This window comes from Engystomops pustulosus, chromosome 2 (assembly GCF_040894005.1).
Source record: "Engystomops pustulosus chromosome 2, aEngPut4.maternal, whole genome shotgun sequence".
Lineage (NCBI taxonomy): Eukaryota > Metazoa > Chordata > Amphibia > Anura > Leptodactylidae > Engystomops > Engystomops pustulosus.
In genome coordinates this window covers 158,913,938-158,931,294 of record NC_092412.1, presented here as the reverse complement: position 1 = coordinate 158,931,294, position 17,357 = coordinate 158,913,938, and the positions used below count along the sequence as shown (strand labels likewise).

At 42.6% G+C, this 17,357-nt stretch overlaps 1 protein-coding gene across 1 annotated transcript in view; it reads left to right on the top strand.

The window, feature by feature from the left end:
• The window catches only part of CYB5R1 (cytochrome b5 reductase 1), a 72,867-nt gene that overhangs the window by 28,508 nt on the left and 27,002 nt on the right, over positions 1-17,357 (top strand). Inside the window, exons 2-3 of the mRNA XM_072133497.1 lie at positions 6,244-6,373; positions 12,689-12,772. Coding sequence (XP_071989598.1) covers positions 6,244-6,373; positions 12,689-12,772 — 214 coding nt within the window. The remainder of the gene's footprint in view (positions 1-6,243; positions 6,374-12,688; positions 12,773-17,357) is intronic.

Genomic DNA, 17,357 nt, shown 5'->3' with positions numbered 1-17,357 from the left:
AGGGAATGGAGATGATTGCCCCAGCCATAGAATGGACCTCACTTGCACACCAGCCTTCCATGCCGTCCTCACCCTCTCTATCTCAAGGGGAAGATGAGAGAAACTCTCCAGGAATTGCAGCCGTCAGGGAAACGCTTAATAATGTCCTACTGACATGCTCACCGCAGCTGCCTCCTGAGTTACACAAGAGCTGTAGTCCACCATCTACGCCTCAAGTATTATCGCCTATGCCTGTACCCTCCTTGTCTCAGCTGTCTCCACCTCTCCAAGACCCACTTTGGCTCTATATCCAACAAATGCCCACTAAAAAGGACTTTAGAGAGCTGATTGATGAAGTCAAGGAAACCTGCAGGCAAGAAATTGCAGCAGTTCATAAAGATGTACAGCAGGTGGCGCAAAGAGTGGACACACTGGAAGATGATCATAACGCCGCCCGGGCAGTAATCTCGACCTTACAACATCAAATGACTGAGCAAGCTTCAACTATTAGAGATCTGAAACGCCATGTAGAAGATCTTGATAACAGGGGACGCCGGCACAACATTAGAATACGGGGCATTCCAGAACAGCAAGGCGAAGAGAACATACATGGTTACCTACAGCGGCTGTTTAATATGATCCTGGATAGACCGCCGGAGACTCCATTAAAAATGGACAGAGCCCACAGGGCGCTTCGCCCGAAAACAAGCGGTCCCCCTAGGGATGTTATTTGTCATATTACTGACTTTGAGATCAAGGAGGAAATTATGAAACGCTCTCGACAACTCAAATCAGTATCCTTCCTTGGCGCTCGGCTTCAACTTTTTCAAGATCTCTCTTGGATTACGCTCCAACAACGCAGAGCCATCAAACCTCTTCTGGACATGCTACGAGATAAAGGGATACCATACCGCTGGGGGTTCCCTTTTAGCTTGACGGCTAGAAAAGATGGATTCTCTGCCACCCTCCGCTTCCCAGAGGACCTGCAGGACTTCTGCGAGACCTTCCAGATTGACCCGCCTGACCTTCCTGATTGGCCTCAGCAACCAGCGACACCAATGCTGTCTCCAACTTGGCAACCAGCCCATCCTCCTAAGAAGAAGCAGAAAGCCCCAGACCGAAGGCCTCCAATGGGGCGATAAGTATTTATGTTGATGTTTCTCTTTGACCTATTCGCTATGCCTTGATCTGCTAGTATGGGTACAGTTCAAATGTATGATGGGTTAAATGTATCGTATACTAGGATCTTTTGTGTACTCTCTGCAATAATATATATCTCCTTATTTTCTCTGACCTCCCCTCTGCTTAAATGGCCCCCTGCTAGGCCCTGTCCTAAGGCCCGGGTGAACCTCAGTGGTTACAAATAGATTATTCTGTAGTATGTGGATAATTGGTTGTGATTCTCCCCCCGAAGTGAATCCTGACAGTCTTCGCTCCTTCGCTGAGGAGCTGACATTCCTCTTGTGCTTTGTTACTGTTTTAGAGAGGATTTACAGCGAGAATGGCAGTAGGCCTCCCTCGCTATACACACTTTTTGTTCCTATGTTGTTCTTACTTGAAGGTTGTAATTTGATTTTAAGGTATATCCATGGATCCCTCTATAGGTTGTTCTCCAGTGCCCATAGGCGTAGAGTGGAAACAGTATTCGGCTGGGTTCCCCCGGGAGACCCCATAGCCGAGTTTCCATCTGCTCTACTTTTCATTTACAAAGCTCACAGGCCTCACTACTTTGAAAATGGTTAAAGTCTTCTCCCTAAACGTGAAAGGCCTTAACTCAGATGCCAAGAGGCGACTAACACTTAAAGAAATAAGACATGCTAAAGCTGATATAGTCTTCCTCCAAGAGACACATTTTACAGCATCAGGATCCTTCCATTTCGCTAAACATTGGTTCCCAACAGCCTATATGGCACAAGCACCTACAAAAAAGAAAGCGGGAGTAGCCATACTGATATCCAGCCAATGTCCCTTCCAAATAGTCGATAGCGAGGTTGACCCCCAAGGTCGCTTCATTATTCTTAGGGGTACTATATATGATCTTAATGTAACCCTATGCAATGTTTATGCCCCCAATAATCGTCAGGTGCCCTTCCTTGCTAGGGTTCTCTCCAAATTATACTCGACCCAGAATGAAGTACTTTTACTAGGGGGTGATTTTAATACTATTTTTTCAGACACTGCAGATCGCCTGACCCTTCCTGCACGTCCAACACCACAGAGTGTGAAATCACTCGCACTGCGTTTCCGTCAATTGATCCGTAAGCACTCACTATATGATCTATGGCGGGTAAATAATCCTACCGCCAAAGAATACACCTTCTATTCCCAGCCTCATAGAACTCATTCTAGGATTGATTATTTTTTCGGTAATTACCCTGCTCTAAAAGCCATGCATTTGGCAACTATAGGCCACATTACATGGTCCGATCACGCCCCAGTCGTCATAGATATACAACTGGAAGATGCCCTTTCTAAAACAACACACTGGCGGCTGAATGATACACTTTTAACGTCAGTGCCTTCTAGGGAAACTTTGCGGACAGTCTTGGTTAATTATTTTAAAGAGAATTCCCCAACAGCACCTTCGGTCCCGATTCTATGGGAAGCACATAAGACGGTCTTTAGAGGAGAGGCAATATCATTGGCCTCCAAATTAAAGAGAGATAGACTTTTGAATTACTCTAAGTTTAAACAGCAATTACGCCAAGCGGAGAGGGATTACACGTCTCACCCCACACATTCTCTACTCAGGAAGATCTTAGTGCTCCGCTCGAGAATAAGAGAGCTAGACCTGTTAGATGTCGAACGCATGCTCAAATTCTCCAAACGTAGGTTTTATGAATTCGGGAATAAAGCGCACACGATGCTGGCTCGCCAGTTACGAAATAAGATGGTTAACCAGACACCTTATCACATTAAGGATAGAAGTGGCACCCTACACTATCATCCCGCTAAGATTGCTGAGCTTTTTCACTCTTATTATTCTAACCTCTATTCATTGCCATCCACGCTACCTTCGTCATCCCCTGAACGGCGAACAAAACTAGACCAATATTTATCCCAGTGTTCCCTACCCCGTTTAACCACAGAGGCCCTAACCCAATTAAACAGAGTGGTGACACCGGAGGAGATAGAGGAAGTGGTAGGAGACTTCCCGGGAAATAAGGCCCCAGGCCCGGACGGATTTACGTACCTCTATTACAAGACTTTTTTGCCACTTCTTCTGCCTCACATGGTAGAATTATTTAACAAGTTCCTTAAAGGCGAGGCGATCCCCCAAACAATGTTGACGTCACATATTACAGTGATCCCTAAGCAAGGCAAAGACCCTTCAGAATGCTCCAGCTATAGGCCTATTAGCTTATTAAATACAGATCTTAAGATCTTTACTAAGCTTCTGGCTAGCAGATTAAGTGAATGGCTCCCGCACCTGATACATAAGGACCAAGTGGGGTTTGTCCGGTATAGACAGGCAGGCGATAACACTCGCCGCACCATTGATCTGATAGATCTGGTGCAGAAGACCAAATCAGAAGCCTTAGTGTTGAGTCTAGATGCTGAAAAGGCATTTGACCGATTAAATTGGCACTACATGTTTCGGACATTAACACACTTTGGTTTCCGCGGACCATTTCTGAACGCCCTGTCCAATCTCTATTCTTCTCCTACGGCGCAAATTAGACTACCGCATGCCCATTCAAATTCCCTGACAATTAATAATGGCACTCGTCAAGGCTGTCCTCTATCCCCTTTATTATATGTTTTAAGCATTGAGCCCTTAGCAGCACGCATCAGAAACAACCCAGACATTAAGGGCATTGAGGTACGGGACAAACAGTTCAAAATAGCTCTGTTTGCGGATGATGTGCTCCTCACTATCACTGACCCCCTCATATCGCTCCCGAATCTAAACACTGAAATCGAGGAATATAGTACTGTCTCTGGATATAAAATCAACCAGACTAAGTCAGAGGCACTGCCAGTACATTTATCCCCCGCATTATTAAGCTCTTTAGAGGACAACTTCCATTATACTTGGAACTTGACCTCCATAAAATATCTGGGGATAAAACTTACCGCATCGTATAACTCGCTATACAAAGAAAACTTCCCCTCCTTAATTCAGGATGTGAGGAGGCAGCTACAAAGCTGGCATACTCTAAACCTCTCTATGCTGGGTAAAATAGCGGCTATAAAAATGTCAATACTTCCCAGATTTTTATATCTTTTTGAAACTCTTCCAGTGAGGGTACCAGTTAGCACTCTGAGGCAAATCCAATCACTGTTCTTGGATTTTGTATGGAATTCCAAGAGACATAGGATTTCAAAAACGGTCTTAACAGCACCTAAGTCACGAGGGGGTCTGGGACTACCCGATATAGCGGTGTATTATTATGCTACTCATCTAAGACACATAGTATCCTGGACTTCACTGGCGGCCTTCAACAAGTGGACAGAAATTGAGAAGCTCTGGTTAGCTCCCACTCATCCCGCAGCATTGATATGGGGGCCACCATTGGAAACTCCTACACATTCCCTTTTAGGTCCCATAGCGTTTACTAGAGAGGTTTGGAGAAGATGTCGCATGCGATATTCTCTAGCTACTTTGAAGTCGCCTCTTACCCCGTTTCTATATACACCGGGTCTACCCCAAAGCCTCAAACCAGACTTTGTAAATTTTTGGAGGACGATGAAAATTTTCCAGATTAGGGACCTGATACACCCAACTACCAAGAACCTCCTCAAGCTATCAGACCTCAGTAGTGCGTCTGATCAGTTTGCCCCTGCCGCAAATACGTACCCACAGATCTACCAATATTGTATGTCTATACTACAATCTCCCATGATACCAGATCTTACAGAATTTGAAAAGATCTGTCTTAGGGGTTCGGCGTCTAGAGGACTTATTTCAGATTTATACGTATTGCTCATGGCACAGACATACCCGGATTCTGATAAACATGCGTACATGACTAAATGGGAGAACTGGCTGGGTAGGACACTTTCGATATTGGATTGGAAAAAGATATGGGATAAGGCCCCGAAAGGTTCTTTGTCCACTATATACAAAGAAAACCAGTATAAAATCTTGATGCATTGGTACCACACCCCGGCGCTTTTACACAAAATGGATCCAAACATCCCAGATATCTGCTGGAGGTGCAAAGCCCCAGATGCCACCCTATATCACATCTTTTGGGAATGTGGGGCTATTCAACCTTTTTGGGACAAGGTTCGATTAGTAATAGAAAGGGTACTAGAGATAAGTTTGTGTAGAGACCCAATTGTGTTTTTGCTAGGGCTTCCTCCCCCGGAGATAGGTAAATCGCAGTCAAAACTGCTCCTCCATATTCTGTGTGCTGCAAAGACCCTGATCTCGTTGCACTGGAGACGTCCTGCGCCGCCCTCAATGCTAGATCTCTATTCCCGCATAAGGCATATACGAACTCTAGAACATATGACTGCCTCGCTGCACGAAAATTCGGACAAGTTCCTCAAAATTTGGTCCCATTGGGATACTATTGGAGACAACCTACCTATGTTTTAGCTATTAGATTCTTAATTTAGGAATCGGATCCATGGATATAGTATGTTCTGTTTTGTGTTGACATTTAATGTGCTGATAAGTTGGACCTTTGGTCCCTTTTTACTTTTTTTTTTTTTCTCTTTATATTTCTCTTACATAAAGTAACGCAGCAAAAGAGATTGAGCTCGAATAAAAGACTTTATTCTTTTTTCCATGAGAACTGGACTTTGCTCCTTACTCTTTTGCTATCTATTGAGTCATTTAAGGCTGCCTGTTTTATTTGACTTCTATACCACCTACAAGAGGTCCTGCGTGACCTAACTATTACTTTATGTATTAATGTACGGTATATGCTTATACCAATCTGGTAATACTATGCTTTATTGCTTGAGCAAGATTGTTTGTTTGTAACCCCTCTTTTGGAAAAATAAAAATGTAAGTTGAAAAAGAAAATAAAAATAAAGGGGAAAAAAATTTGTTCCCACGAATCACTGTAAACTTCGGATTCATGCCGAACCAAACTTTTCCTGAAATTCTAGACGAATTCCACTTCATACAAATCGATACGCCCATTTCTAGTTTTTGGGTTCAAGTTTGTGCTGATGTACGGGTCCCAAAGTCAACAAACCCTATTTTTGCCCAACCTGTTCATCACAACTCTTTTTCCAACATTACATAATGTAGTTTGAGTAAACTATAATCACATATTTTTTTATTGTTACCTTCTTTTATTAAAGGTCTACTTCAAAGATCAAAATCCAGACTTTCCTGAAGGAGGAAAGATGTCCCAGTACCTGGAACATCTATCCATAGGGGAATCAATTGAATTCCAAGGCCCAAAGGGACTTCTTGAGTATAAAGGCAAAGGTATTGTTCTTTTGTAGTTACTTTTAAAACAGGATCTACACTACACCATTATTTTGAGAAAAGTGATTTGAAGAAAAGTGAATAAACATCTTCATTTCAACCAATCATCCATTGCAAAATATTTTACTGAATAGATCCTAATGTACGGTGCGTAAACAATTTAATTAAAAAAAGCAGTAGCGGAATAGCCGTTTTTTTCCTGCTTCCCCACAAGAAAAAGTTAATGAATTTTTATCATTATGCTATTTGAACCCTAGAAGTTAACCTATTGGAAAATACAACTCTTACTGCCACAAACATGCTTCATACTCAGGTTAAGACAGTATTTCTCTATCTCAAGATAGTAGATAAACAGCTAAAACATTTTGGCCACTGCATGGAGGATTTTCAAAAGAACTTTCATAAAATATATTAAAATAATATAAATAAAATCAATGCTATTTTCAAAATTATGTTTGTATGTAATTTTGCATAATCCCACTGGATGATGTATTGTGGCGGTATTGGGTGTGTATTGTATGTATGCTGTTTTTGTGTGTGTATGGTTTGTGCGTATATAGTGTATGTCATTATATGGTATTGTATGTATGTGTGTATTTGACGTATGTGTGTGAAATATGTGATATGTATATGATGCATGGGTGTATATGGTACTGTTTGTATATGTGTGTATATGCTAAATGTATGAATATGTGGTGTGTGTGTATACTGTATGTATGTTTATACTGTATATATAAGTAGTATATATTAATGTGTGTTTATATAAGTGTATAATTTGTATATTTTAAGGGAAAAGGGGCCCAATTCAGAAAACTGCTATGGGGCCTAGCCCTGATATAAATATATACCTGACATGTATATGCCACAAATATAAATATATACCTTCAATACTTGTGTAGAGACCAATATAGATACCAATGAGTAGGCCGCACATATAAATATTTACCAGCAATGAATAAAGAGCACACATACAAATATCCCACACACATAGGTGTATATCTAAAAAATGTATATTCTGGAAGAATAAATATATAACAACACAAAGAAAGTATGTACTTGCATTACATGTATTGCACATCTGGGCTGTCTATGAGCAGGCACAGACATCACTTACAGTTCATATTAGGTTGCAATTGTTTATTTCTATGACATCGTAGGCCTTGTCCATCACCGCCTTCTTCCTGGCAGATTCCTCATAGTTAGAGAACGCCATGGCAACTTCTCCAGACCAAGACTTATCATGGCAGAATTGGCCACCCTGGTGACATCAGAAAAACAACTCTACACTGTGTCCCTGAAAAAAAAAAATCACAGTCAATATAATGTCCCCTAAATAACATCTATGTGCCCCTCAAAATGATGACACTGTGTCCCCTAAATATACAATTAATATATACTATGACCTCTCAATATATTCTAATATATACTACCATATACACTCACCGGCCACTTTATTAGGTACACCATGCTAGTAACGGGTTGGACCCCCTTTTGCCTTCAGAACTGCCTCAATTCTTCGTGGCATAGATTCAACAAGGTGCTGGAAGCATTCCTCAGAGATTTTGGTCCATATTGACATGATGGCATCACACAGTTGCTGCACATCCATGATGCGAATCTCCTGTTCCACCACATCCCAAAGATGCTCTATTGGATTGAGATCTGGTGACTGTGGAGGCCATTTGAGTACAGTGAACTCATTGTCATGTTCAAGAAACCAGTCTGAGATGATTCCAGCTTTATGACATGGCGCATTATCCTGCTGAAAGTAGCCATCAGATGTTGGGTACATTGTGGTCATAAAGGGATGGACAAGGTCAGCAACAATACTTAGGTAGGCTGTGGCGTTGCAACGATGCTCAATTGGTACCAAGGGGCCCAAAGAGTGCCAAGAAAATATTCCCCACACCATGGCACCACCACCACCAGCCTGAACCGTTGATACAAGGCAGGATGGATCCATGCTTTCATGTTGTTGACGCCAAATTCTGACTCTACCATCCGAATGTCGCAGCAGAAATCGAGACTCATCAGATCAGGCAACGCTTTTCCAATCTTCTACTGTCCAATTTCGATGAGCTTGTGCAAATTGTAGCCTCAGTTTCCTGTTCTTAGCTGAAAGGAGTGGCACCCGGTGTGGTCTTCTGCTGCTGTAGCCCATCTGCCTCAAAGTTCGACGTACTGTGCATTCAGAGATGCTCTTCTGCCTACCTTGGTTGTAACGGGTGGCGATTTGAGTCACTGTTGCCTTTCTATCAGCTTGAACCAGTCTGCCCATTCTCCTCTGACCTCTGGCATCAACAAGGCATTTCCGCCCACAGAACTGCCGCTCACTGGATGTTTTTTCTTTTTCAGACCATTCTCTGTAAACCCTAGAGATGGTTGTGCATGAAAATCCCAGTAGATCAGCAGTTTCTGAAATACTCAGACCAGCCCTTCTGGCACCAACAACCATGCCATGTTCGAAGGCACTCAAATCACCTTTCTTCCCCATACTGATGCTCGGTTTGAACTGCATTTTGTCTTGACCATGTCTACATGCCTAAATGCACTGAGTTGCCGCCATGTGATTGGCTGATTAGAAATTAAGTGTTAACGAGCAGTTGGACAGGTGTACCTAATAAAGTGGCCGGTGAGTGTAGTTTCCCCTTCATTAATTTATATACATAGTTTCTCCCTCCCTAAATTCATATTTATATACTCCCCCCAGCAGGGGCGTCGCTAGGCTAAGAGATCCGGGGAATGTGCCCCGGATCTTTTATCCTGTGCCCCGAATATATTGCACACCACCTACACAGAGGCACAGCTAGCTGAGGAAGCAGAGTACTTGTGCTTCTGCCCTACACTGTGTGACTAGGGACACTTAGTGTGCCCCTCTTTTACCTCGGCCTCAATGTGTCCTGCTGTTGGTCAGGTTTGCAGTGAGGGTGAGCTGCCTCCGTCCTAGAACAAGGACCAGGTTAGTGAGTGCAGTCTGCAGACAGACACCCTGCTCACAGCTACATGAAATAAGTCACTCCAGGTCAGTGAAAGGCAGGAGTGACCTACAGCTCAGCACTTCACTCCCTCGCTTCAGTCACACACCTGTCACACATACATGTATGCATAGGGGGACATATATCAGTGCTTCTATGGCAGTTTCTGTCATAGAAGCACTAAAATAACAAGTTCTTGCACACTGCAAGAAATCGTGATTATTTTTGCGGCAACACCACCTTGACGCCATGTGGCGAGGCTGCCAGCAGAGTGGGCAGATAAGGGGCAATCCTCCCCCATGTCCGCATGGCAGAAGTACACTGGGTCAGACCTGGAGATGTTTTCCCTGGTGGCGCATATACATTATAGGATTTTACATTGGTGATGTGACTACATGGCATCTCCTGCTTCAAGTAGTTCCCCATATCCGCCATGAACAGAAGATGCCATATAATGACGTCAACACACCTCAACTCGCACAGCAAGACGAAGAGAGGGGGTATTGGGGTTTATTTTTTTTAATCATACATAGGGTATGAGTGGGAATTAGTAGAGGCCATATTAGGGGCATTAAAGGTGGGTGGCATTATTACATGTCAGACCACATTTAATGTAAAGTATGGGGCCATTGGCTGTGTGGCAGCTGTTATCTAGCAGGTTCACTATAAATTGTGGGGGCCAGAAACAGAACAGTGTACTATAAACAAACCAGAATGGGAAGTATATATGTGTATTACAAAGTCTCGGGATCAAAATCAGGACAGAATACTGTGTAGGGCCACAACAGCCATTATATAGGGAAGGAATGATAAAGAGCATTTTACAGTGTGGGGAATAAAATGGGGGGATGTTACAACATGTTATGCTAGGGAACATTATTTATGTGTTACTACTATTTTCAGGAGGCGCTCTCTGTAGCAGCATTGCAGTATTTGGTGGGGCGGTGTTGGGGATAACACTACTAGGGGACCAGGATGTATGAAACAATGTAAAAGTGAAGAGCATACTGCAGCACATTTATTAAGAACAGTGCAGTCTGTACTCTGTGCAGTGTCCTGTGTAGTGTGCAGGGGGCGCCAGATTAAGGATTTCTGGCGCCCGTTCTTCATGAATCTGGCACCTCCTGCACTGCCCCAACAGAGTGCACTAACTTTTTTTGGTGTACCTTTAACATAGGGCGTGCAGCACACTTCTGTCGGACTTTGCATATTAAATGTGGAGCACGGTCCAACTGAGCACCGGAACACTCCCTTCGGTGCAGAGATTTGTGTTGTGACACAAAATGGTCACGTGTGACACAAATGTGGTGCTGACAGTTTATGTGCAAGCAGTTTACACTAGAAAGAGCGTGCAAAGTCCAACAGAAAACTGGCGTATGGCCCTTAATAAATGTGCTCTACTGTCTGTGTGGTGAACTCCATGGGGACAATGTGTGGCTGGGAGAAGAGACATGGTAATTTTGACCTAATAGAGAAAATAAAAAACAAGACAACTACAATGCGAAGACACGTTGGTCCACATTTATCAAAAACAGTGCAGTGTGTAATATGTGCAGTTTGCTTGAAGATAGTGTAAAGGGCGCACGTTCTTCATGAATCTGGCGCCCAGTGCACTCCCTGACAGAGTGCACCAACTTTTTTTTGTTGCACCTTTAACATAGGGCGTGCAATTCAATTCTGTCAGACAGAATCTGATCTATAAATGTGGCGCACGGTCTGACTGTGGCAGGGGCTTTAATAAATGTGGGCCATCTTAAAGCGGTCACTAAATGTTCTCCTGGGTATTCTGTAGCCGTACATAAGAACAGTTTTTGGTGCAACCACTTAAGTCTATAGTTAGCCAAGGCCAGAATACGCCACCCATTATATAGTTAGCCCAGGCCAACTCATGCCCCCTGGTTTATAGGTAGCCCAGGCTAGCACATGCCCCCCACTATATTAGTATATAAGGCCAGCACATGGCCCTATTAGATAAGGAGCCCAGGCCAGCACCTGCCAAGCCCAGTATATAGGTAGCCCAGGTCAGAACATTCTCCACAATATATAGGTAGCCCAGGCCAACACATGCCCTTCAGTAGATAGGTAGCCCAGGCCAGCACAAGCCACCCGCAGTATATAGGTAGCGCCGGCCAGAACATTCCCCCAGTATATAGGTAACCCAGGCCAGCAAATCTCCCCATTATTTAGGTAATGCAGGCAAGCGCATGTCCCCCAGTGTATAGGGCGTGCAGCAGGCCAGCTCATGTCCCCATTATTTAGGTAATGCAGGCAAGCACATGTCCCCCAGTATATAGGTACCCCAGACCAGCTCATGCGCCCCCAAGTATACAAGTAGCCCAGACCAGAACATGATCAGCAGTATATAGGTAGCCCAGGCCAGCACATACCCCCAGTATACACCCAGTATGTACAGCAGCAGAATTACATATTGTAATGGGATACACACCTACCCACACTCCCTTCAGCTTTCTCGTCACTCCCATGCTTCTTCTCCAAGATGCCAGCAGCAGTATCATCACACTGCCGACATCCCTCTCTATGACACTGAAATATAATTGATCCAATATTGTGCTATTGAATATTCTATCCTGCACTGGACATGCAGGTATAGGGCACAGAGCCCCTTCCCTCGTAGGAAAGTTATTTTAAATCAATCCATGTGATGTGTTATTTTGAGGACCTTATACAATTTTTAGACTTTGATATTTCAAATATATGCAGAATAGTGGTAAAAGGATGGAGATTACTTACAAACATACATTTGAAAATAATTTTCATAATAGTATTGATTTAATTTATATTTTTTTAATATATTATATTTTATTAAAGGAAATCTACCATCAAAATCAAGCATTGGTAAACCAGGGGCACTTTCTCCAGTCACTGTGACTGTGGTAATCTTCTGTGGTAATCTTATATTTGTTTTCCGTGTCCGCCTTTCTTCTAAAATCAACTTTTAAAATTATACTAATGAACCTGAAGGGCTCCTGGAGTTGTTACCACAGCCCCCACGGGCAGAGGAAGTTTCAACACACGTTGGGAGGAGTGAAGTGTTACAGCATGTAAAGCTACAGCACAGGGGGCCTCTGGTAATGCCACCCATAGTCCTTCTGCCACATTAACCTAATTTTAAAAGGAAAGAGGCCATGGATAACAAATATAAGAATATTGCCACTGCCATACTGCCTGGATCTATGAGTAATTTCATTATTTTATCATGCTTGATGGTAGATTTCCTTTAAAGTACTTAAGGCAGTGCCCATCACTTTTTATCTATTTAGGAAACAAACTAGATCTATTACAAACTAAAAATATTAATTTTTGTGCTTCATTTTATAAGGTTTTTTTGCTATTCAACCAAATAAGAATTCTCCAACTGAGAGAAGGTTTGCCCGAAAGGTGGGAATGATAGCAGGTGGAACAGGTATGTAAAAATATTAATGGAAGTTTCCATTGAGAACTGTGCTGGAATTCTGTCTAAAAGGATCAACACTCATCATGCTAAACCAAGGACACTTACTCAGATACTGTGACTGTGGTAATTTTATATTTGTTATCCATGGCTTCCTCCCTTCTAAAGTCAACATCTAAAATTATGCTAATGAGCCCGAGGGGCTACCCTCGTCCCTCTTTTATGTGACGTTACAAACTTTTACACTGTCTTATCCCCACCTCTTCTCCTTTCGAACTTATACAGTAAGCATTAAGTGCCCCTCCTCCCTCCTTTGGCCAGCCAGAGAGCCAGTGACATCAGCCGTCTCTTGGCAATTCCTTGGCATGCATGGTCATCTCTTCAGTGAACAGCCGGCTACTCCTCATTGCAGCTGCGCACTGCAGAAACGGCCATGCATGGCTAGGCATTGCCAAGAGTTGGGTGATGTCTCTGGCTCTCTGTCTGGTCTAAGAAAGCAGAGAGTAAGCCCTGCAAAGAAGAGTACATTAAGTGAATTAAGTGAAGAAAAAGTCTGAAGGGGCTCCGATGATGCCCACCTGAGGCTGTCCAGCTCTATTTTCATCAAACCTAGAACATAAAGTTGAAGAACAGAGAATGGGGAACGGGGGACACAGATGATCATGTAAGTGGAGCTGGTTTGTACTGCAGGATTCTGATGGTAGATTTTACAGAAGTCCTGTAACCCGTAGCCTTTTTGTCCATGAGTGAGTGCAGTCAGTGAAACTCAGGGGGTTTTGGTCTGGTGCGTTAAAGGATCTCTGTTCCTGAACTATTAATCACTGGAATGAACATGCAGAGTTCATTCCTGGGATCAGAGGTTTCGGGTCATGGGGAAGAGGCCTTAGGGTGGTTTCATATTGGCATTTGTGCTGTGCTTCTCATCTGTTCCATTTTGTCTTCATTGTGGCTCTGCTTGATGTTTTTTGTGGACGTGCAACTAAAACGGATACACAACAGAGACAATGGAAGTTGAGCACACAAGCCAATGTGAAAGAGCCCTAAAATTGCTTTGAAAACATAACACCTGGTTTCTCAGCCTCATCATTGAAAAAAAACTTATGTTTCATAATTTTTTGTGTCATTTTGGTAGCAAGTTTGCGTCCCTCCGTGCTGCCTAGTCATACAGTGTAGGGATGACACGCATGCGGAGTGAGCAGCAATACACAGCAAACCGGCTCGCCACGCAAGCGCAAGGTTTTCATGTGCGGTGAGCCGACATCTTGATGGGGAGGGATAGACAGAGGAAGGATGTGGGAGGGGTTGTGTTGAATATAGATGAGCAGGACACTGATAAAATCAAATATAGTAATCATAATGCAAACGTCCCATTTTGAAATTCAACTGCCCCCAGTACTTTCAGGAAGATGCTGGAATGGAGCCAGGTAAAGTTTAAGAAGGCTTAATAAACGAACACCTAAACACTGAGGTATTATAAAAGCATATCTGTAATGCACTTTACAGCATGCATGGGAACCTGTACCCAGTGAAATATAGCCCTCTGGTGACAGGTTCCCTTTAACTCTCTAAACTCCTGCTGCCTTTCTGGCGTGACACGTGGTAGAGGTAGTATTTCAGAGTAAACTAACTTTGAGGCCCTGCCCTAAGCTTATGGCCTAGGTCCCTGAAATCATTTTTAAGGACCTTCCACCTACCTCTTACTTTGTCATTGGTGTCAATGTGGACCATGACCGCTGGATCCTCACCAGCACCTCCCAGTAATCAGTCAACCCGATCCACAACATTCCGAACCCGAGCACCCGGGAAACAATACACTGTTCAGTATGCAGGTCTTTGGACAGATTGCCCTGTCTTTTCCCCTAACAATGGAATCTCCCACTGCCAGCACCTGTCTGACCTTGCCTGTGCTCTCCTTCTGGGCCAGTTCTAGACAAAATGGGGCCCTGGGCAAAACTAAAAGTGGGGCCTCAAAATAAAACTATTTTGTCACAGTTAGTAAAAGACTCCCTTTAGTTTGATAAGACAAATATGGGAGAATTTTATAGGAGTTAGATGATAGGGAGATTGATGGGCAGCACAGTGGCTCAGTGGTTAGCACTACAGCCTTGCAGCACTGATCAACATCTGCAAAGAGTTTCTATCTTCTCTCTGTCTTTTTGTGGGTTTCCTCTGGGTCCTCTGGTTTCCTCCCACACTCCAAAAAGTTACTGGTAGGTTGAATAGATTGTGAGCCCATGGGGACAGGGACTGATCTGGCAAGCTCTGTGCAGCGCTGCGTAATCTGTGTGCAGCGCTGCGTAATCTGTGTGCGCTATATAAATAAAGGAGTTATTAATTATTATTATTATGATAGAAGATGAATATGAAAGATGATAGAGATTTCTAGATGCAGAACTATATATATGAGAGATAAATAAAGTGAGATTTGTATGTAAGTCAAAACTGTATATTTTATAATGGCAGATCCAGACAAAAAAAATGTTTTCCCCAGTGACAATTGGAGTTTAAAATTTTTTTGCTGTAATTGGATCAAGGATTATTAATAAAGCTTCATTACAGACACTTTACAGCTGATCATTGCAATCTGGAACTGTACTAAAGCATTCAGAGAGCTTCACCAGAGGTCACAGTGGGCAGAGGGGTCTGTCTTTAACTATGGGTCGTCCGCAAGTCGGGTGTCCTTAAGTAGGGGACCACCTGTATATAAAAAAAGCGAGATATATAAATGGTCAGATTATATGAGATAGATAACTAGACAGATAAATAGGAGATAAGCATCTTCACCCGGGAATTGAACCAAGGGAAATTAACCCTTTCACTGGCAGGCATTTCTGGATATTTAGTCGTGTTATTGGCCAGAGCAATTTTTACATTTCTCACATTTACAAATAAAATTGAAATTACAGCAAAAAGAATGAAAGTAAACCGCAGTAAACCAGATACTTGCCCCATTTTCAAAATTGCATTAAAGAGTTTATAGACGTAGACGCCTTCATGCAATTTTTTGCAATTTTTTTAATAAAAAATTCTTAAAATTTCACTTTGATGGCAAAGAATGTTCTCCTAAATGTAATATATGGACATGTGTAGAGTTCACAAACGCCTCATATTGAATAATATGATGAATAAATCATCATAATATCACAAAAACTGAAATAACTAAATATCTGCTTTTAGAAATTTTAAGACAGTCACAACCTGCAAAATATATCAATAAAACCGATTAAAAAGTAAAGGTGCCCCTAAAACCCATATATTTTTGAAAGCAGACAACCAGGCGGTGCATTTGGCAATTAACATTTGACCACCCTTATGTAACTTTGTGACAAACACAAATGATTAAACAACCTTGATAACCTACGTTTTTACATAAAACTCACATCGAAGTGGAGGTTTACACACAAATAATAATAACACAAAGTGAGCAGAGTTATATATACCACAATACACAACATCAAGAATTTACACTCCCTAAAATGCTAAAACAAAACCCATGACATATTTGGTTGCTACACACTACCACCTTCATGCAATTTTGCAGCAGGCGGCAATAATATGCAAAAATCACATGAAATTTCAAAATTTCCTCTAAAATATGTACAAACCCAGAATACTTATATAAAGAAAACATACTTTCCTAAATCAGCAAGATGTGAGATCATACATCTCCCACATGTGTATATTCACCAAAATATGCAGCAAGGGAACGTTAAATCCACAGGGGAAACCAAACTATTTTTGCAGAAAAGCTTTGCACAGATCTATCAGTGTTTGCTCCCTTACACAATGGTAACCCAAATAAATAACTACCGTATATACTCGAGTATAAGCCGACCCGAGTTTAAGCTGAGACCCCTCATTTTACCACCAAAAACTGGGAAAACCTATTGACTCGAGTATAAGCCGAGGGTGAAGTATACAGCCAGTCCCCATGTAGTATACAGCCAGTACCAATGTAGTATACAGTCAGTCCCCATGTAGGATACAGCCAGCCCCCATGTTGTATCCAGCCAGCCCCCATGTTGTATACAGCCTGCCCCCATAAAGTATACAGCCTGCCCCCATAAAGTATACAGCCTGCTCCCATAAGGTATACAGCCTGCCCCCATAAGGTATACAGCCTGCCCCCATAAGGTATACAGCCTGCCCCCATAGGGTATACAGCCTGCCCCCATAAGGTATACAGCCTGCCCCCATAAGGTATACAGCCTGCCCCCATAAAGTATACAGCCTGCCCCTATAAAGTATACAGCCTGCCCCTATAAAGTATACAGCCTGCCAAGCGTATAAAAAAATAAATAACGTAATACTCACAAAAGGGAGCAAAGAGACCCAGGCAACCAGGGAATGAGCGTGTCCACATTCCCTGGTTGCCTGGGTCTCTTTGCTCCCTTTTGTACAGCCATGCTGACTTCAGGTTTTGCATTTAGGATGGTCTATGTGGTTATTATGCCCTGGCTATGTTGAGCATATATTGTCTGTACATATACTGACTATATTGACTATAACATTATAGTTTATTTACATGCACTTTATTGTATTATATGAATTGGGGATGACTACTCTCACCCCATTTCTGTGTGTTTTTGAGCAGTAA